Source organism: Carcharodon carcharias, chromosome 22 (assembly GCF_017639515.1).
Source record: "Carcharodon carcharias isolate sCarCar2 chromosome 22, sCarCar2.pri, whole genome shotgun sequence".
In the NCBI taxonomy this organism is placed as follows: Eukaryota; Metazoa; Chordata; class Chondrichthyes; order Lamniformes; family Lamnidae; genus Carcharodon; species Carcharodon carcharias.
The window spans coordinates 29,893,824-29,916,852 of NC_054488.1; the positions used below are offsets into that span (position 1 = coordinate 29,893,824).

A 23,029-nucleotide genomic window follows, 5' to 3' on the forward strand; every position below is an offset into this window, starting at 1 on the left:
GTACCATCTCTCAAGGGCAATTAGGAGTGAGCAACAAATGCTGGCCTTGCCAGCGATGTCCACAACCCACGAATGAATTAAAAAAATTAACTGATATCAGTTTTATATTTCCAGAATCAGTACACTGAATTCAAATTCTCAAACTGAGATTTGAACTCACGTTCTCTGGATTACTGGACAAGTTACAGAACCACTACATTTCTGTGCACGTAATATGCTGTGCTGTGTTCAACCCAATGCTTCCACTGAAACTAGTTCTTCCCTATGAAAAGTGTGGATGTTTGGACAGACAGAAGAGTCTCTCTTTACCTGAAGTCTTATGAAGTCTTGTGGCTTGAAGTCATTTGGCGAGCAGCCACACCAATCCACAATGTGCTTGTACTGGCACTTGCAGCCAAGTTTTCGGTTCCAGTTGGTGACCCGCAAATTGTTGTCCACCAGTGTCTCACACATGTGGCTGTTCTCCAGCACTGTGTGGAAGAAGGACTGTAGAAGGGAGGAGATAACAAAAAGTCACTGACAAAACATGAACAGTGAGCTCCAAGCTCAGGAAATTGCCCTGAGGCTCCCTGTTACAGGCTGTATAAAGAGTTGAGGGTTCCAGTCCTTGAACAGTGTGGATAAGCCCAAAGTATTAATCTTCTAGCAGTTAAAATGGAGATAAAAATATAAAATGAGAATGAGAGAAGGAAGCAGGTGCTCACTCCCACCACACTTCATTATGAGCCTAGTGACACCCAAGCACTGATAGCCTTTAATTACTGTTAGTGACCGAGATCAAGAGTTAGTAAAATAATCCATTTTGCACAAAAGTATATTTGCACTGAACTCCATTTTATATTAAGCTCTACAGTTAAAATATTTGAAGGCAGGAAGACTGTGAAAGCAATTGAAAGTGCCTCAGTACAAAGTTTACTACAGCATTCTCCATGGCACATGTTTATACTTAGGATTCGCTTTATTCCAACAGCTGGAAACTCAGGCCTCCTTTTGTGCCTTGATAACCAAAACAGCTATGCAAGTTCAGGATCTTAATACTTATCATGTCAGGAACCTCTCAATACAGGAGTAGGCATTCAGCCCTTCAAGCCTGCTCCATTCATTATGATCATAGCTCAATAGCCTGCCACCGCTTTCTCCCAATACCCTTTGATCCCTTTCACCCCAACAGCTATATCTAACTCCTTCTTGAAAACATACAATGTTTTGGTCTCAACTACTTTTTGTGCAATGAATTCCACAGGCTCACCACTCTCTGGGTGAAGGAATGTTTCCTCATCTCAGTCCTAAATGGTCCTAAATGTCCTAAAGTCTGGTTATCATTACCTATACTACTACCTTATATGATTGCCTTGTCCTTTAGCCTAACCTGAACTCACCACCCCCCATTACTTAGTTTAGAGACCGGCAGAGAGGGAGAGACAGAAAGAGGGACAAAGAGAGACAGAGTGACCAGGAAAGAGAGAGACCAGGAGGGAGAGAGAGAGAGAGACCGGGAGGGAGAGAGAGAGTGAGACCGGGAGGGAGAGAGAGAGAGAGAGACCGGGAGGGAGAGAGAGAGAGAGAGACCGCGGGAGGGAGAGAGAGAGAGAGACCGCGGGAGGGAGAGAGAGAGACCGCGGGAGGGAGAGAGAGAGAGAGACCGCGGGAGGGAGAGAGAGAGAGAGACCGCGGGAGGGAGAGAGAGAGAGAGCGGGAGGGAGAGAGAGAGAGACCGGGAGGGAAAGAGAGAGAGACCGGGAGGGAAAGAGAGAGAGACCGGGAGGGAAAGAGAGAGAGACCGGGAGGGAGAAAGAGGAGACTGTGGTGGAGAATGAGAGAGACAGAGTGTGGGAGAAAGAAAGACCAGGAGAGAGATCAAGACAGGCAGCAGGGAGAAGGAGGGAGGCAGGGGAGGGAGAGAGGTGGGCAGAAGAGAGGCAGAAAGGGAGAATGAGAGACACAGAGAGAGAAAGAGGGAGACAGAGCAAGAGAGGCGGAAGGATGGCGACAATGCTAGAGAGAGAGAATGAGAGAGAAAGAGAGAGAGAGGCAGGGAGAAAGAGACAAGGGCTGGAATTTTACTCAGGATAATCCTAGCAGAGGCAGGTCGGCGAAGGGCACAGTGTCTTTGTCATGACATTAAACTTTACACTCTTCCCAGCCTGCCTAGGTGGAGAGTGCAGTGTAAAATTCTGGCCAGGGAGTCAGGAACTGAGGGAAGACCAGAAGAAAGAGAGAGAGAGAGAGAGAGAAACAGAGTGGGGAGAGACGTGGGTGAGAGAGAAAGAGACAAGGAAAGTGAGAAAAAGAGAGATGGAAAGGGAGAAAAAGGGACACACCAGGGTGAAGAGAGAGAGACAGAGAGGGATGCAGAAAGATAGGGATTGAGAGAGACAGAATGCAAGAGAGGGAAGAGTGAAAGAGAATGAGACAGGGAGCAAGATAAACAGGATTCGAGGGAGAGACAGGATGCAAAAGAGAGACTCAGGGCACAGGAGAGAGAGAGAGGGACAGGGTGCAAATTAGAGAGTGAGGGAGGTGGGGCACCTTCAACGCATGGGGACACCACCCAGTTATACATTACAGCCTCCCAGTGAATTCGGGGGAAGGGGTGCCCTTCTTTGCAGGTACTCTTTGGTCCACATAGGGCCCCCAGCAGCAATGGTGCTATCCATCTTCAACAACGACCCCTTCACCCCCCTCTCCTTGGCTTGGTTGACTGGCCCAGCGCTCTCAAACCCCACTTACCTGGTTGTGAAGGTGCCTGTCTACCCAAACACCATCCTCTAGGTTCAACCACAGCAATGGGCACTGCTCCCAGTGGTGCTGCTGATTCTCTGACTGACCAGCAGTTCTTAGGGGCAGTCCTTAATAGTGGTTGCAGTCTGTAAAATGCAGCCATGTACTGCTGACTACCAAAGCGGAGAGGGGGAGTGAGTGAGAGAGAGAGAGAGATTGAGAGTCCCTGTGGTGGGTTTGCCCAGTCAGGTGATTTCCTGGCTCGATGAACCTGACCTTGAAAAATGGCCACCTGCAGCTTGGTTGTTCGGTCGGGGGTGGGGGACAGCAGGCTGAAACAGGAGTCAGGGCAGGTGACCCCATAAGGACTCTGCAGGCTGGCCTCTGTGCTCCGGCACTGTTTAAATAAATAAAAAATAATACTAATAATAAAAATAATAATAAAAAAAAAGTGGCTCAGCCCTCACCCCTCCACACACTGCCTATGCTCCATCCATACCAACCCATGCCTGCCCCACCCACCTCCATTGCCCTATACTGTCTATGCCAACTTAGTGCCCCACTACCCACCCCCCCATATGTCAACTTAGTGCCCCTCGGCCCACCTTCCATTGCCCCACGACCCACTCCCCATATGCCAACTTAGTGCCCCTCGACCCACCCTCCACAGCCCCCAAAACTCCCATGCCATCTATAAGTTTCTTGATAGTTGGACAGCTCTTTGACAGCTTGACAGTTCCAATGATTTTGTGCAGAAAAAGTGCACAATCATGCTCATTTTGAATATCCCAAAGGGAACCTCTCCCAAAGGTGTCCTAAGGCCCTATGCAAAGGGTACCTTGCTTCTCCAAAGGAGTCCACTGGTTATTCGAACACATTTACCAAGTTCAGATCTCCTCTTACCTGTTCTAATCTGCAAACTCCAGATTCCATACTCCTGTTCTTCCAAAATCCCACACCAGCGGAGGCACTGGTGATTTAAATGGCCAGCTGCCTCCGCGAATCATGCATGTGCGAACCCCAACCTGACTCCAGAACCGATTCCAGGCTACTGCCTGGTTTGGGTGATGGACCTAACATTCTCAGCGGTTTCCACGATTTTTGCCACAACAAAGAGTCTCTCCATCATGGAGAAAATCCAGGCCAGAGATTGAGAGAGAAGGAAAAAGACAGGCACGGGGAGAGGCCAGGGGATGAAAGCAGAATGGTGGAATAGATGGCTTTACGGAGATTCTTCCTTGGAGAATATGTTCAGTTCTGGTCATGCTATAAAACATATAAATGTGCACAAAGGAGGAGCTAGTTTAAAAACAAGCCACCAAGAAAATTTAGAAATGGAAGTTCTAGAGTCTAGAAAGAAAGTAGTTCAGGTACAGAAAATACAGAAGGCTTCAACTGCAGGTGTGTGTGTTAATAGGAGTGTTAGGATTCTAGAAAGGTGAGCTTAAATTGGGGTGTTAAGATACTACAGAGTTAGAATTCACAGGAATGTTAGGACATTGGAGGATGAAGTGTGATGGGAGTTATAGAAAGATGGCGTTTGCACAAATGCTACTGTAGTAGATGGCTGAGCTTTGGGGAGTTTTAGGATCTTAGAGGGATGGTCTTCAATTAGGGCAATAATATAGCTCCAACAAGCTAACACCCTTTGAGTGAAAAAGATCCATGAGTTCCCTTCTTACTCGCAACTGTCTCATTTTGAGCTATCGCCCCTGAGCTTTCAAACCTTCAATATCATATACAACTTCAGTCAATTTTTTCAAACCTTGAAGGTTTGAATCACGTCACCTTAAAATCTTTTCTTTCCCAGAAATAACATGCCCAACCTCATGAACCTTTTCCTTGTAAGTTAGAAATTAAATATATTTGCTCTTTTGGTACACTGCAGGGACAAAAGTACCTCTCCTAAGACTGTTTCACATGTGATGTCAATACCACTCAGTTAGCACGCTTTCCCTACTTCTGTGTTGGTTTGTCAATTGCCTGCTCATGTGTCACATTGGTGAAAGATGACTAATTGCATCTATTTAGTCCTGATATGCTTGTGTGATAAAACTCTTAATTATAGATAAATGCACTAGGTAGAGGTTTATCAGATTACACCAGTCTGAGCCAAGGCACAGGAACATCATAAAACCAAGGTGCCCAGCAGCAGAGAGATGCCAGAAAGTCACCGGTTCAATCCCAAGTCTATGCTGATCTCAACTGGATTTGGACTATGGCACAATTGACCTCAGTATTCCCGGGTTACAAAGGGGGAAATTTACTAACAGCCAGGGTTCCTGTCCTTGATTACTGTCCAGGACAACCCTGCTGAACAGTGTGTATTTGCAGATGTCTGCTGAATATAGAGTCAGACTTCACTGTGCTGCCCTCCACAGTTCAATAGCACGCCCACTCTCACCATCCAAGTGCACACATATGAAGAATAGAAACCTAGGTGAAGTACGAAAGGGTGTCCATCATCAACTGTACCCCAACTGCCGGCAACTTTCGAAGATACAATTATGGAACACCAGTTCCTATGGTGGCAGAACAGGTTACTAAATTCTTACTCTAGTCTATTGTTTGTCTATTTCAGATACATGCTGACCACCTGGTAGAGAGCTATGTACATATCAGGAAGCACATGCATATATATAGCATCTTTCATGTCCTCAGCAAGATCCCAAAAAGCTTTGAGCAATGAAGCATTTTTGAAAGGAAAAGGGCTTTAACTATAATTAAAGATAAGAGAAACTGGCTCTGCTCAGTCTGAGATTCCTGTTGCTTGTCATTTTAATTCTCCATCTCGCTCCCACCCTGATCTTTCTGTCCGTCCTCAAAGTGTTTGATGGGAAAGTGTGGAGGGAGCTTTACTCTGAATCTAACTCAGGCTGTACCGGTACCTGCCCTGGGAATGTTTGATGCTTATGCTGGGTGCCTGAAATTGGAAGTGTCCCATTTCCAAGCACTAACCACCCCGACGTTGATGGGCACAGAATAGAACATATTTGAAAAGCATTGATCTCTGCTATTGCCAGCTCTCACCTCAGCTGGAAGCAGTGTGTACCAGTAGAACTGCTTTAGCTGAGTGACCAGCTCATCCTGTGTGTACACCACATAATCAACAAACTTGTGAGTCAGGGCGAACCAGTCAGAACCGCCATCTACCGCAATGCCTTCTGGGATCTGCCGGTCTCCGAGGCGCCACATGTGGTTGTCACATTCATGGAAGAGTCGATCTAATCCCTGCTTCTTGATGAATCTGTAAATAACAGGGAGTACAACTGAATTAATGAAGAAAGAAAACAGGCCTGTCTTGAATTTAGGACATTCCAAAGTGTCTTACAGAATACTTTTGAATTGTAGTCACTGTTGTAATGTAGGAAACATGGCAGCAAAAAAAGCTCCCATGACCAGAAATGAGATAAATGATCAGATCAATGCTTTCCAAGCTTTTTCCCAGTTTGACACATTTTAATGCTTCGGACTTTTTATGGTCCCAGAGTGAAAATATTGGGGGTATGGGAGTTGTTGAACAGAAAGGGGAAGGGGGAATGAGCAGTGGGAGAGGCTTCAGCTGTTGAGTAGCGGAGCAGTGGTGGGGGGAGGGCGGGGGGTGCTTTAGTTCTTGACTTGGGTGGGCAGGAGGAAGAGGAGCTGAGCATCCAAAAAAAATGAACGCAGTGGCAATTGGCCTTCAGTGAGCAGTCCATTATGCCTTGCCCACCAACAAAGAAAAACACATGCATTTAAAGAGGTCTTTCAATTGTTAGAAATCATTCTGAGCTCCACAACAGCCATTGCTGCCTCGGCGCTTGCTACCCCAAAATCTCATCTCCTGACCCAAGGTTTGGGAATTCATGGATCAGACAATCACTTTTAGTGATGTAAGCTGAAAGGCTAGCTAGGACACTGGGGAAAACTCCCCTACTCTTCTACAAATAGTTTCTGGATCATTTACATTGACCTGAGAGGGAATACTTGGTTTAATGTTGCATCCGAAAGACGGCACCTCCAACTCTGCAGCATTCTCTCGGTACTCCACAGCAATGCCTACCGGCATTGCATGCTTAAATCTTTGGATTGAAACTTGAACCCACAACCTTCCGATTAGAATACACAAATTTTAATATTTATTTTTTTCAAAAATACATATTTTGTAGTACACCCAAGCTTGACCAAATCATGAATAATGGCATCATAAAGATCCAGGAGGCCATTTGTATTCAACATGATGGGACAAAGAAAGAAATAAACAAGCAAAAAAAACAAGTCCACGGGTTGCTCATTCAGTATTCCAGTTCTTTGTTGCAATGCAGAGTGAAAAGCCCATTCCTCCAGAACTCTAACTCTCCCATCGAAGCCCATCCATCTAGTACCCCAGTTCTCTCATTACAGCCCAAGTCCCAGAACCCCAATTCTCCCAATACAATCCAATATTCTAATACCCCAACAGTCCCATTGAAGCCAACTTTCTTTGTACCACAGCATCGAACAATATCTTGAATGATCACAATGTTTTGGCCTCGCTTAGTGTGATGGGTCAATTATTTCATTTAATACATTTTAAGTAAAGTTGTCTCTAAGATATTTTCAATTTACGTTTCAGCAACTTAGTCTTCTGCATCTGTTCCTACTCTCCTGACTTTAAAGTAACGTTTTGGCATCCCTGATTAAAATTTTCGATTACTTGATGCAGTCCTCCGTCATCTGCAGGCTGTACAGCTTGTGTTTCTCTAATCTTACACCAAAACACCATGTACACTTGGGATCAATGCTTCTCAGGTTTGTTCAAAGATGATGCAGTGTGTCTGTGTTTGTACTGTGGAAAGCATTATAAGAGTAAGGTCCAATTGGTATGTTCTGCTGTGTGGTTCCAACAATGTCACAGAGTCATAGCTACATGACTCACAGGGGGCACACAAGGAGGCCATTTGGCCCACTGAATCGGCAAGTTTATTTCCCTCAAGTGCCTAATCAGTTTTCTTTTCAAATCACTGATCATCTCCGCTTCCACCACCCTCTTAGGCAGCCAGTTCCTGGTCATTACTACTCACTGCGTAAAAATGTTCTTCCTCACATTTCCCTTGCATTTCTTTTCCAAAACCTTAAATCTGTGTCCACCAGGCCTGTACCATCAGTTAATGAGAACAGTTTTTCTTTGTCTGCCTTATCTAAACCTGTCATAATCATTCGATCAGATCAGATGAAGCAGAGAAAGGGTACTTAAGACAGATGCCAGGTGGATAATACAATTGACAATCAGGCTGAATATAGCAGGTTCAGAGGAGAATTAAAAAGACAAATAAGAGAAGCAAAGAGAAACTATGAGAAGAGACTGGCATCTAACATAAAAGGGGAATCCAAAAGTCTTCTATAGGTATTTAAGTAGTAAAAGAGTGGTATAAGGAGGAGTGGGGCCAAGAATGGACCCAAAAGTGGATTTATACATGGAGGCAGGGAACATGACTCAGATACTAAATAAGTACTTTGCATCTGAATTTCCAATGAAGGTGATGCTGCCCAGGTCATGGTGAAAAAGAAGGTAGTTTTCAGGCAATTGATGGGTTTAAAATTGAGAAGGAAGAAATGTTAGATAGGTATCTGCACTTGATGTTTGTAAATCACCAGGACCAGGTGAGATGTATCCAAGAATTCTGAGGGAAGTAAGGATGGAAATTGCAGAAGCACTTGCCAAGATTTCCAACCTTTGTTAGGTAGAGGAGTGATGCCATGGGACTTGAGCATTGCAAATGTTACACACTTGTTCAAAAACGAGTGTAAGGATAAGCCCACCAACTACAAACCAGCCAGTTTAAATTTGGTGGTGGAGAAACTTTTAGAAACAATCATTCGGGAAAAAATAGTAGTCACTTGGGCAAATGCAGATTAAGTAAGGAAAGCCAGCACGGATTTGGTAAAGGCAAATCACGTTTAACTAACTTGCTTGAGTTTTTTGATGAAGTAGCAGAGAGGGTTGATGAGGGTAATGTGGATGATGTGATGTAAAGGACTTCCAAAAAGCATTTGATAAAGTGCTGTACAACAGACTTGTGAACAAAGTTAGAGCTCGTGGAACAAAAAGAACAGTAGCAACAAGGATACAAAATTGGGTGAGTGACAGGAAACAGACAGCGATAGTGAATGGTTGTTTTTCGGACTGACAGAAAGTGGGGTTCCTCAGGGGTCAATGTTTCTTCCTCATATCTATTGATGACCTAGTCTTGTTATTACAGGGTGCTATTTAAAAATCTGCAGATGACATGAAACTTGGAAGAATTGTGAACTTTGAAGAGGATAATGTTAAACTTCAAAAAGACATAGACAGGTTGGTGGAATTGACAGATAAGCGGCAGGTGAAGTTTAAGGCAAAGAAGTATGAAGTGATTCATTTTGGTAAGATGAACAGAGAGAGGCAATTAAAAATAAAGGCTGCAATTCTAAAGGGGATGCAGGACCAGAAGGACCTGGGAGTATATATGCACAAATTATTGAAGTTGGCAAGGCAGGTTGAGAGGATGGTTAAGAAAACATTTGGGATCCTGGACTTTATAAATAGGGGCATAGAGTACAAAAGCAAAGGAGTTATAATAAACCTATTTAAAACACTGGTTTGGTCTCAACTGGAGTAATGTGTCCAATTCTGGGCACCACTCTTTAGGAAGGATGTGAAAGTGCAAAAACGATTCAAGAGAATGGTTCCAGTTACATAGGTAGACTGGAGAAGCTGGGACCATTCCCTTTGGAGAAGACATTTGAGAAGAGATTTGATATATGTGTTCAAAATCATTAGGGGTCTCGACAGAGTGGAAAGGGAAGAGCTGTTCCCATAGGTGGGAGGATTGATTGTCAGAGGATCGATTTAAAAAACAAGGGTGAGATGAGGAAAAAGATTTTTACACAGCGAGTGGTTAGGATCTGGAATGCCTGAGAGTGTGGTGGAGGCAGATTCAATCATGGCTTTAAAAAGAACATTCCCTGAAGAGGAAAGATTTGCAGGATTACAGGGAATAGGCAGAGAGCGGCATTAGGTGAATTGCTCTTTCAGAGAGCCAATACAGACTCGATGGGCCGAATGGCCTGCTGTAACCACTTTATGATTCTACCTCCCCTCAACTTCCTTTGCTCCAAGGAGAACAACTCCAGGTTCTCCATCCTAACCTTGCAGCTAAAATCCATCTTCCCTGGAACCTTTTAAGTAAATCTCCTCTGCGGCCTCTCAAGAACCTTCAAATCCTTCCTAACCATGGTGATCAGAACTGGATGCAACACCTAGTTGTAGCCTAACCAGAACTTTAGAAAGCTTTGCATAACTTCCCCACTTATGTACTCAATGCCTCTATTTATGAAGCCCAAAATCCTATATACTTGGTACTTAACATTCTGATTGATCCCATATTTCGAGGCTCCCCTTTACCTTCAGAATCTCTGACCTCTGAGTTTCTCTTTTATTCACTATGGTTTTGTGTATTATTACTCAATTCCCATTTTCATTGGTCTTTTCTCCTAGTCTGGAGGCTCTTCACTTAGGTTACACCCAGGCCTATTTTCCTTTTAATTATACTTAACTTTCATAATGAACGTCATCAATTTCAAAGCGTTCAACAAAGCAAGGCTTCAATAATTTTTATCACACTTCATATACCTTCCTTCCTGCACACTGAGCAAGAATATGTGTTTATTGTAGCAGGATTATTGGATATGATAATGCACCAGAACCTATCAAGGGGGTATATGCACAGACCCAGGTCGCATGGCTTGAGGTACTAAATGAGTTTTTTTGCATCTGTCTTCACCAAGAAAGAGGGTGTTGTTCAAGCCATAGTGGAAAAGGACAGAGTTGAGACAATGGGTTAAAAAAATCATAGTGCAGGTATTAAATAGGCTAGCTGTACATTAAGTTCATAAGTCAACAGGGCTGGATGAGTGTAAGATACTGAGGGAATTAAGGGTGGAGATTGTGGAGGCACTGGCAATTACAATCCTCCTTAGATACAGGGTGGTGCCAGAGGATGGGGAATTGCAAATGTTGCAGCCTTGTTTAAAAATAGGTGTAAGGGTAACCTTAGCAACTTTAGGCCAGTAAATGGTGCAAATGTTTCTTGAAACAATGCTTTGAGACAAAATTAACAGTCATTTGAACAAATGTAAACTAAGTGAGGAAAATCCGCACAGATAGTGAGCAAGTCTTGTGTAACTAACTTGCTGTTTTTTTTTAAATGAGGTAACAAAGAGGGCTAATGAGAGTGATGCAGTTGATGTGGTGCACCAAAAGCATTTGATAAAGTGCCATATAACAGACTTGTCGGCAAGGATAAAGCTCATGGAATAAAGGGGACAGTAGCAGCATGCATAAAAAATAGGCTGAGTGACAGGAAACAGAAAATAATGGTGAATGGTTTCCAGACTTAAGGAAGAATTATAGTGGGGTTCCTCAGGGGTCAGTGTTCAGAACCCTTTCTTTCTTTTTGTATATTAATGACTTAGGACCTGGGTGTATAGGGCACAATTTCAAAATTTGCAGATGACACGCAACTTGGAAGTAATGTGAACTGTGAGAAGAATAGTGACTAATAGAACACAGACAGACTGGTGGGGTGGGCAAACAAGTGGCAGACACTGTGAGGCCAGCAGGAGGTTGAAAAAAAATCAAGTGTGACATCACAGGAAACTGGGTAAGTGCTTGGTTGGTGAGTATTTTCCTCTTTTCTAGTCATTCCAAATTATGATATGTGAAATTAAAAATGTGAATATGGTTACTATAGTATTAAGTGGACTAGTAGTAAGGTTTATTAGCAGCTGTAAAGTTTATTAGCAAGTGCAAGGTGTGTTAGCAGTAGCAAGGTTTAATATCTATTAGTAATTACAGGGCTGCTATGACCTCTAGAGTGTTCATCCTGTACAAAGTGGGAACTCCAGTAAGCTTCCCATGTCCTGGATAAACACTTGTGTGAGAAGTTTAATCAGCTGCAGCAGCTTGAGCTCCGGGTTTTGGAACTTGAGGAGCAGCTGACGTTTCTGCAGTGCATTGTGAGGTTGAGAGTTTCATCAATAGCATATTTATAGATATGGTCACTCCGCAGCTTAAGAATATGTAGGGAGAGAGAGAATGAGCAAAGAAACAGACAGGTAGTGCAGGAGTGCCCTGAGTGCATTCCACATTCCAACCAGTATTCATTTCAGAATACTGATAAGAGTGATGGTTCATCTGGACAGTGCAGCCAGAGTCAAGTCAATGGCACCACGGGGGCTCAGCTGTACAGTTAGGTACAAAGAACACTGGAAGAGCAATAGTGATAGGAGATTCAATAGTATGAGGGGGTAGGCAGGGATATCTGTGGCTGCAGACGTGAATACAGGATGGTGTGTTGCCTCCCTGGTGCCAGGGTCAAGGATGCCACTGAACAGCTATAGAGCACCCTGAGGCAGGAGGGTGGTCCAGTCGTGGTCCACATTGGTATGAACAACATAGGCAGGAAAGAGAAATGTTGTCCTGCAGTCAGAATTTAGGGAGCTAGGTAGGAAATTAGCAGGCAGGACCTGCAATCTCTGATTACTTCCACAACCATGTGTAAATGAGTACAGAAATAGGAGGATAAAGCAGATGAATGCTGGAGGGAGGGTTTCAGATTTCTGAGACAGGCCAGACGAATTGCACCTGAAGAGAACCGAAACTGAGTTCCTTGTGGGGCGAACTGCGAGTGATTTGGGGAGGGTTTCAGCTAATTTGGCAGGGGTGTGGGAACCAGGATGTAACATCAGAGAGGAATACCAAGGTGCGCAGGGTACTGGGAGAGCTAGAAAGCTGTAGAGCAGGAAATAGTAAATTAATAGCTGGGTTCTGAGTAAGGGAGAAAGTAATAAAGACGAAATCACCGTTAATGTGCATGTGTGCGAACACACAGAGTGTGGTAAATAAGATTGGTGAGCTACAGGTACAGATTGCCATGTGGAAATATAATGTTGTGGCTGTACAGAGTCCTGGCTCCAAAAAGGGCAGGACTGGGTATTAAATATTCCTTGATACAAGGGCTGAGATTTTCTGTGCCCGCAGGTGACGGGCGTGTTTGGTGGCGTGAGCGAATATGGCATAATCGATTTCACAACGGCATGAAACCAATTCGCGATCGTCTGTTTGGCCCATTCTCTGCCATTGGACGCTGGAATCTCATTCTACTACATCAGCATTTCATTATTATGCCTGCCTGCCAGAATTGCACCCCTCCCCCATCATTGGATTGTCCACCCACGTTGGCAGGAAAACACACCGACGTCTTTAACAACAGCACATAAGTGACGTGCACCCGGTGGGCTGCACTTCTCTCACGACTTCAAGGTTTGTTTGCCTACGCTGCATCAGTCAGCACTTGCAGTCATCAGCGCCAGGCTTCACAGACAGCACCACATCACTTTTAGGGGGGCTGACGGCAAGTCTCTACCAACCAGATCAGCCATATGCGGGTGGCCTTTCAATGGCTGCAGGGCTAGGGCTTGCTTGGGGAACGGGGAGAAGTGGCCTCAGGCAAGGGAAGAGGCTGCAGGACAAGAACTGTACTGTTGAAGGAGGGTAACCATGGGTGTGTGGGGGAGCACATGTTAATCTGCGCAAGTGGCCTCAAGATGGTGAGGGCTGAGGTGGCAGTCTCCAGAGGAGATGAGGCCAGATGGACATACGAGCTTATGTGTGAGAGAATGGGAGGTGATGTCCCTTGAGCTGGCAGTGAGTGAGATGCCAGTGAATTTGTGATGGGCTTGAGTGTGAGAGTTTAGAGTGATGAGATGGTTGCCATACCCAGACTACATGGATACGATCATTCATCCTCTATCTGCACTGGATGGCCAACCTCTTCTGTGTAGCATTGGCACTGATCACCACTGCCACCTCCTCCAAAGCCTGGTTGGTCATGCCACTGCCCATCCTGCAGCCAGAGCCGGGGTAGGGGACATCGCGGCATCCAAAAGGCGTTCCAGTGACAATTCGCTAAACCTCGGGGCTGGAATTTTTTTGCCTCTCGTGGATATCTTCCCTGCAGTAGTCGTGGGCTGGAAACACTGAGATCTGTGCGTGCGGTTGGACTTTAAAAATGGTGCCTGCCTTGATGAAGTGGTGAAGAGATGGCATGGTGAGCGAATGAGAGCCCGTCCACCATCTAAACAGCGTGTTTCCCAGGAATGCATAATGCGGCGGGTTTGGGACGATACGACATGAAAACTCACCATTGTGGCCTCTTACCTGCCTGTTACTGCACTTAGTGCAAATCTAGGACGATTCCGCCCAAGGGGTTCAGGAAAGATAGGAAAGGGGAAAAAAGAGGTGGTGGGGGGCTACTATCGATTGAGGAAAACATTCCAGTGCTGTAAAGAGAGGATGTCCCAGAGAGGTAATGGGTAGAAACTATTTGGCTGGAGCTAAGGAATAAAAAAGGTGCAATTACATTGCCTGGTGTATTCGATAGGCCATCAGATAATGGGTAAGCTAGTTTGATTGAGTGAGTGGGCAAAAATGTGGCAGATGGAATATAATATGAGGTTATGCACTTTGGCAAGAAGAATGGAGGAGCTGAATATTATTTAAATGGAGAAAGACTGAAGAAAGCTGCACAGAGGGGTTTGGGAGTCTTCGTGCATGAATCACAAAAAGCTCGCATACGAGTTTAGCAGGTAATAGGTAAGGCAAATCACAGAATCACAGTGCAGAAGAGGCCCTTTGGCCCATTGAGTCTGCACCGACATGTGAGAAACACCTGACCTACCTACCTAATCCCATTTACCAGCACTTGGCCCATCGCCTTGAATGTTATGACATGCCAAGTGCTCATCCAGGTACATTTTAAAGGATGTGAGGCAACTCGCCTCCACCAACCTCCCAGGCAGTGCATTCCAGACCGTCACCACCCTCTGGGTAAAAACGTTTTTCCTCACATCCCCCCTTAAACCTCCTGCCCCTCACCTTGAACCTATGCCCCCTGGTGAATGACCCTTCAACTAAGGGGAACAGCTGCTCCCTATCCACCCTGTCCATGCCCCTCATAATCTTGCACACCTCAATCAGGTCGCCCCTCAATCTTCTCTGCTCCAATGAAAACAACCCAAGTCCATCCAACCTCTCTTCATAACTTAAACGTTTCATCTCAGGCAACATCCTGGTGAATCTGCTCTGCAACCCCTCCAGTGCAATCACATCCTTCTATAATGTGGCGACCAGAACTGCACACAGTACTCCTGCTGTGGCCTCACCAAAGTTCTATACAACTCCAACTTGACCTCCCTACTTTTGTAATCTATGCCTCAATTGATAAAGGCAAGTGTCCATATGCCTTTTTCACCACCCCACTACCATGCCCTTCTGCCTTCAGAGATCTATGGACACACATGCCAAGGTCCCTTTGTTCCTCAGAACTTCCTAGTGCCATGCCGTTCATTGAATACTTGCTTGTCAAATTATGCCTTCCAAAGTGTATCACCTCACACTTTTCAGGGTTAAATTCCATCTGCCACTTATCTGCCCTTTTGACCATCCCGTCTATATCTTCCTGTAGCCCAAGATACTCAACCTCACTATTAACCACCCGGCCAATCTTTGTGTCATCCGCAAACTTACTAATCCTACCCCCCACATAGTCATCTATGTTGTTTATATAAATGACAAATAATAGGGGACCCAGCACAGATCCCTGTGGTACACCACTGGACACTGGCTTCCAGTCACTAAAGCAGCCTTCTGTCATCACCCGCTGCCTCCAACAACTAAGTCAATTTTGAATCCACCTTATCAAATTACCCATGTGCCTTTGCATTCTTTATAAGTCTCCCATGTGAGACCTTGTCAAAGGCTTTGCTGAAATCCATATAAACTACATCAACTGCACTACCCTCATCAACACACCAGGTCACCTCCTCAAAAAATTAAATCAAATTTGTTAGGCATGACCTCCCTCTGACAAAGCCATGCTGACTATCCTTGATCAAACTTAGCCTCCCCAAGTGGAGATAGATACTCTCCTTCAGAAATTTCTCCAATAGTTTCCTTACCACTGATATGAGACTCACTGGCCTATAGTTCCTTGGCTTATCTGTACAACCCTTCTTAAATAGCAGAACCACATTAGCTGTTCTCCAGTCCTCCGGCACCTCCCCCGTGGCCAGAGAGGAATTAAAAATTTGGGTGAGAGCCCCTGCGATCTCCTCCCTTGCCTCCCTCAGCTGTCCGGGACACAAACCATCCAGACCTGAAGATATGCCCACTTTTAAGCCTGCCAACACCTCCAATACCTTGTCACTCCCTATATCAATTTGCTTAAGAACCTCACAGTCTCTGGAATGTTGGCCTTTATGTCAAAGGGGATGGAGAATAAAAATAGAAAAGTCTTGCTAAAACTATACAAGTCTAACTATACTAGTTAAACCACACCTAGAATACTGTGAACAGTTTTGGTCCCCTTATCTAAGGAAAGATATACTGGCATTGGAGGCAGTCCAGAGAAGGTTCACTAGGTTGATCCTGGGGATGGAGAGTTTTCTTATGAGGAGAGGTTGAGTAGATTGGACCTGTTCTTATTGGAGTTTAGAATAATGAGAGGCGACCTTATTGAAATATATAAGATTCTTATGGGGCTTGACAGTGTAGATGCTGAGAGGTTGTTCCCCTTGTGGGAGAGTCTAGGACCAGAGGGCATAATCAGAGTAAGGGGGCGCCCATTTAAAACAGAGATGAGGAGGAATTTCTTCTCTCAGAGGGTACTCAATTTGTGGAATTATTTACCGCAGAGGGGTGTAGAGGCTGGGTCATTAAGGCTGAGATAGACAGATTTTTAATCAGTAAGGGAATCAAGGATCATGGGGAAAAAGCAGGAAAGCGGAGTTAAGGATTGTCAGATCAGCCATGATCTCGTTGAATTGCGGAGCAGGCTCAATGAGCTGAATGGCCTACTTCTGCTCCTACGTCTTATGGTCTTATATAGGGCAAATCTGCAAGGAAATAACAGAGAGGTGTAAGACTTACAGAATAGTTATAACAGGGTCTTTGATTATCTGAATATGGACTGTGATAGCAGTAGTGTAAATGGCAGAGAGGGGCATGAGTTCTTACAATGCATTCAGGAAAATTTCCTAAGGAAGCATGTTTCCAGTCCAACAAGAAAGAAACACTGCTACGCTTGGTTCTTGGAAATGAGGTGGGCCAAGTAGATCAAGTGTCAACTGGAGAACATTTAGGGGACAGTGACCATTGTATCATAAAGTTTAGGTTGGCTATGGAAAAGGAGATGGACAATCAAGAGTAAGAATAATTAACTGGGAGAAAGCTAACTTCAATGGGGTAAGCATGGATCTGGGCCAGATAAATGCGAATCAAAGGTTGGCAGGAAAAGCAGTAATTGAACAATGGACTACCTTTAAAGAGGAAACAGTTTGGGCACAATCTCAGCAACAGGAAGTCCAGCTACTGGCCAATGTGACTGGCTGGCAGCTCTGAAGTCCTAGCAGAGCCAGAAGACAGTAATGGCCACTGCTAGGACTACACCCAATGCGCATGAAAAAGTGAAGATTTTTCCTGGACTTCAGGTAAGTCCGGGAATTTTGGTTGGGCACAGCTGGGAGACCCGAGAACGGATAGAGAGGCTGGGGGGAGTGGGGGGTGGGCGGCGTGGAGGTAGTAAAGTGGGGGTGTATGGGGGTGCCCATAGGAGTTATACCTCCGTGCCACTTCCTGCCTCGTCATCTTTTACCTTCCCCTGCAGACTGAAAAATTGTGCTGCAGATAGGATGAGGCCTGTAAGTGGCATTTAATTGTCCACTTAAGGGCTTCAATAGGCCTAAGGACAGGCTGGTTGCCGGATGTTTGTGTTCAGGGTCTAGGTGAGGTTCTTTAGGGTTTACCTATTGGACCATCGGTTGTTAAATCATTCTTGTTTATTTACAGATCGATATACTTCTCAGTAACTCCACACGAGGTTGTACTTCTGTTTCCCTCCAGATCTCAGTTACTTAATTATGTTGGATTGCATCATAGTTACATCAGCAGTTATATCAGGTGCTTCTGATGCTAACTCTTTACAACCAACCCCCCCACTCACCCCCCCCACCAAGTTTTTATCCCAGCTATATACATCCTCCTATATCTTCTCCAAAGTTTCAGACTTCACAGGGTTAGTCTCTGTGGTACCTTGACCAATCTGCCTGATCCAGTTCTCATCTCATTCTGAGGTTGAGGGCGATCTGCACTTTCTCGTTGTTCGATATGAGTGTCTTGCTCCTGGGCGACTGTAGAGCTTTGTCTTGTTTCTGATTCCTGGTCTCCATCCGAATCTGAACAATAAGCCCAAGTTTCCATTGGTTTCCTTCCCAAAGATATCAAAGCTTTTAGGTACCTTCAGTTCCTGGTCTGTTTCAATGCTATCAGATCTTGGCTATGGAGCTCTTTCCAATACTATGTCTTCTTTCTGTTGACCTTGAAACCACTATCTCTCTCCGGACTGTAACAAGTTTAAGTTTCCTGTTCTATGCCTGAAGTTGAAGTTGTGAGCTTCATTGTATCTTTGTTGCTCCTCATGCTTTCTAACTCTCATAATCATCTGTGTAATGTTAGGTTGTAGTTTTTGCTGTAAAGCTGGAAGTTGTGTTCTCAGCTATCTTTCCATCAACAAATCTTATGATGAGATCCCGTTTTATAGAGCTAAGAAGGACAAAGTTAATAGTTCATTCTTTTGCAACAATTCCTTCATTGTTCAAACTCCTCGTTCCATTTGACTGAGGGTATCTGGGTAAGCCACATGAAACAATATTCCTGCACAAAGTTACGGAACAACTTGTTAGCAAAAGGAGAACCATTGTTTGACACAATAGTGTCCAGGAAACCATGTGTCGTGAAAAGTCTCTTCAGCGATTGAATGACTGCCTCCAGTGTGATGCTGCGCCATCTATTCACTTCAATCCATCTGGAGTAGCAATCAATGACAATGATCAATACTTTGCCTTTAAACGCAAATAAATCCATTCCCAGACACTCCTAAATGGAAATGTGCAGGGTGCCAGTGTTTCACTTTGGTGTTGGCTATTCACTGTACATGTTAAAGCAATTACAGATTAACTCTTCAATAGAACATCTAATACCTGGTCACCAGACTGACTGCTGGGCTGTAGCTCAACATTTCGCTATCCCCAAATGATCTTGATGCATTTATGGGAGAATTTCAAGTCCAAGGGTGGAATTTTCCCAGAACTGCACTAAGTGTGGTAGCAGGCAGGTAAAATGGAGTCCTACCCGCTGACAAAAATGGCGTGTTTTCACTCCGCATCGTCCCTCATTATTTATTCACTCCTGTGAAACAAGCCGTTTCCATGGTGAGTGGGCTCTCATTTGTCCGTCCGACATCACCCCTCTGTTGCATCACACCAGCTACCATCTTTAAAAGGCAGCCACCAGCAAAGTGCTCATTGCCACCAGCTCACCACTGCTGCCCGGGAGACATGGCCAGCAAAGGGAAAAAGACCCGCATCAACAACAGGTCCCTCTAGCAAATGCTGGATGCTGTGGAGGTCCGCCGGGGTGTGCTCTACCCCTGCTCTGGCTGCAGGATGGGCAGGAAAATCACCAACCTGGCTTGCGAGGCGGTGGCAATGGTGGTCAGCGCATACGCACTGCAGAGGACAGCCACCCAGTGCCGCAAAAGGATGAATGGTCCCCTCCGTTCCATCAGGGTAAGTCACTCTTTTCATCACTCCCAACTCTCACAGTTCACAAACCCATCACACATCCACAGGACCCTCACTCGCTGCCAGTGCAAGGGACATCGCCATTCACTCTTTCACACACACCATCATTGTCCTCATCCCATTCATGGGACCACTCACCACCCACACAGGCCAGGCATACTAATCATCTGGCCCAGCAAGAGCCCTGATACACTCTCCCCATCTCTATGCATGCAGGACAAACTGGCTCACAACAGGAGGGAAAGGTCGCAGGCAGATGGAGGGATGCCGACATCAAAGTTATAACAGAATTCGAAAACAGAGCCATCCAGCTGGCCGGCAATGGCCGGGACCGGTCCATTGCTGACTGTGAGGTTGACGCTGCTCTACCAAGTGAGGATCCAGCAGTGCAACATCCATCAGACAACCATGCCATGAGTGATGTGTCCTCTTTTACGGGCCACTGCCATGCACTAATTATCTCTCCTTGCTTTTGCAGGCACATCACCCAAATAGCCGACAGAGTCCATGACCCAGGGCCTCCAATCAAGCCCCGAAAAAACCGCTGAAGAGGAATCTGGAGGCACCCTCCCTGAAGTCCCGTCACAGCGCTCACCCACACCCTCCACCAGCGCAGAGACACACACCTCAGTGGAGCCTAGCTTTACAGTAGCCTCGGGATCACAATCTGGTGAGCACATCGCACTTTCTGATCCACAGCAGGCAGAGGCAGGGACTTCCCAGGTCCCCGGCACTCGGGATACTGCTAGAGGCCAGAATATTGCTGAGTTCAAGTCAGATGATGAGCCTCTGGACTCGGTCATGTCACAGTCACTGGTGCTGCAAAGGCAAGCTAAGGAACATTAGGAAGGGATGTCCGCTGCACTCCTCAGATTGCAAGGCACGATGGAAGAGTCCGTCTGTCTGGAGGCTGAGGTGATAGCATGGGCATTGCAATGCACCGATGTCAACATTGGCAGGATGGCGGCTGCCTTGGAGACCTTGGTCAGGATGTCACTCCTGCACTGCTGCGCGGGCTTAACTCCATCGCTGATGCCACAGTTGCCCTCCAACAGTGTGCACATGAGAGGGGTGCTGGGCAGCTCGATCTCACTCCAGCTACCCCTTCTGCTCACGGAGTCAGCCAGGGGCCCTCAGGCACCCATAGGGAGGAGGATCAGCAGGTGCACACTCTGGGACCATCGACCCAGGTGACTCTGGGCATGACTGGCCCATCCAAATCCCCTCTTCCTGTGACCTCAGCAGCTCCAGCTTCACAGGCCGAGGAGGGTGCCACTGCCACACAGCAGGACCCTGAAAGCAGGCCAGGACCCACCAAGTCTCAGCCCTCCGGAGGACACCTGTCTGTCATCACAGAAAGTGAATCACAGTTAGCAGGCTGCCTCCACTAAGACGTAGCGGCAGGGTTAGGAAAGTTAGGTTAAAGTAGTTGCACAGCCTGGCCATGGGTGTTGATCACTTTATTTTTATTCATTATGGGACGTGGGCGTTGCTGGCTAGGCCAGCATTTATTGCCTACCCCTAATTGCCCTTGTTCTGAGGGCATTTAAGAGTCAATCACATTGCTGTGGGTCTGGTGTCACATGTGGATTGAGGTTTCCTTCCCTAAAGAACATCAGTGAACCAAATGGGTATTTACAACAATCAACAATCGTTTCATGGTCATCATTAGACTTTTAATTCTAGATTTTAATTGTGTTCAAATTCCACCATCTGCCATGGCGGCATTCGAACACAGGTCCCCAGAGCATTAACTTGGGTGTCTGGATTACTAGTCCAGTGACAATACCACTCAGCCATCGCCTCCCCCCACTATTGTCAATAAACTCCTAAGAATGTCCCCCTGCCTGTGGCTCCTTGTTCTGATGAGCAGTATTCTTGTCACTCAGATTTGAAACCTTTCTAAATGAGATAAAAGGCAGATGTCTCAGTCCAAGGTCTCTTCCCTGTGCAGCCTTCAGACCACAGTGATGGTCCAGCCTCACACTCCCTGGAAACATTACTGATGCCTGCACCTCGACAGTGCTTGTCATCGCTGCCAGAACGTATTGGGTAGGCGCCACAGAGTTCTCTCATGCTCTCAGCACCTTTAAGGTGGGGCTGGTCTCCATCACACCAACATCTGCGACCAGTGATGCTGTTCACCAGCTCCTGAAGGGCTGAGGTGCTGAAGGAGGACACAGCATCAGATGCATCTGAAGTTTCATGGCTGCATCTCTGAGATAGCCCTGATCACAGAGCACAAGCGAGCTGCCCTTGGCCAGACAGGAGTCAGATGTTCTCAGAGGCTATGTGAGGATTTTGGGGACACCTCACTGCATGTCGTCATCGTCCTCTATAAATCTGGCAGCTATGAGGGCTTCCCGAGCACACCTGCCTCGTCTAGCAAGTGTGAAAGCATCATCCCCATCATCGTCACGACCGAGGGTCCCCTCACTCTCATCCCCATCGATGTCCTCCTCATCCGAGGAGACCTGCAGCTCCTCCATCTCTTCCTCAGCCAGCTTGTCTCCCCATTGGAGTGCCAGGTTGTAAAGGGTGCAGCAAACAACGACGATGTGCGACACCCTCTGCAGACTGTATTGCAAGGCTCCACCAGACCTGTCCAGGCACCGGAACCTCATCTTCTGCATCCCGATGGTCTGCTCTACCAAGTTGAGAACTGCTGCATGAGCCTCATTATAGTGTCGCTCTGCTGCAGTCTAAGGCCGCCGCACAGATGTCATTAGCCATGGCCTCTGTAGGTAGCCCTTATCCCCAAGGAGCCAATCCTACAGCCTCTGTGGACCCTGAAAGACTGCAGGGATCTGCGAGCGACTCAGGATGTAGGCATTGTGCACACTCCCTGGAAACCGTGCGCACACCTGCAGGTTGGGTTTCTGGTGGGCACATGCCAGTTGCACGTTCAGTAAGTGGAAGCCCTTGCAGTTGACGAAGTCCACTAAGTGTAGTGACGGAGACCTGAGTGCCACATGAGTGCAGTCAATCGCACCCTGCATCTGTGGGAATCCCGAGATCAGGTCGAATCCATTGGTCTTTGCATCCTGGCTGTCCTGGTCCCGGACGAAATGCACAAAGTTGCGTGCCATAAAGAGGATGGCGTGTGTGTGTGTGTGTGTGTGTGTGTGTGTGTGCATGCAGATTGTGAAATCCCACAGAGGTCACCTATGGAGCCCTGAAAGGAGCCAATGGCATAGAAATTGAGCACCGCAATCAATTTAGCAGCCACTGGCAGTGGATGCCCTCCACGTCCCATTGGCGCCAAATCCTGCAGTAAGTGGCAGATGTGAGCCATGAGGTCCCTAGACATGCGTAGTTGTCGGCAACATTGGTTCTCAGACATCTGCAGGAATGGCCGACGGCGTCTATAGACCCTGGGTGTCACTAGGCACTGACCAGCCACGGCTCACTGTCGCTCCTGTGTGCGGGAGCTACTGCTGCCCCTTCTTCATGAGGTTGCTGCTCCTGCCTTTGCGTGGCCAGCAGCCTCAGTCGCACTCTCCTCCATCTTCTATGGTCTCTGTAGCCATCAGGCATACAGCTAGGTCACCAGGATCCATAAGCCTGACATGGTCCTCCTGTAGCATGAAAGAGAGAGAGGTGTGGTTAC

The 23,029-nt window shown here is 46.3% G+C and overlaps 1 protein-coding gene across 1 annotated transcript in view; it reads right to left on the reverse strand.

Annotated features, from left to right (window-relative positions):
• Positions 1-23,029, reverse strand: part of xylt2 (xylosyltransferase II) — a 324,124-nt gene that overhangs the window by 98,304 nt on the left and 202,791 nt on the right. Inside the window, exons 7-8 of the mRNA XM_041216822.1 lie at positions 5,752-5,968; positions 310-486 (exon numbers count right to left, since the gene is read on the reverse strand). Of these exons, the coding sequence (XP_041072756.1) occupies positions 310-486; positions 5,752-5,968 (394 nt within the window). The remainder of the gene's footprint in view (positions 1-309; positions 487-5,751; positions 5,969-23,029) is intronic.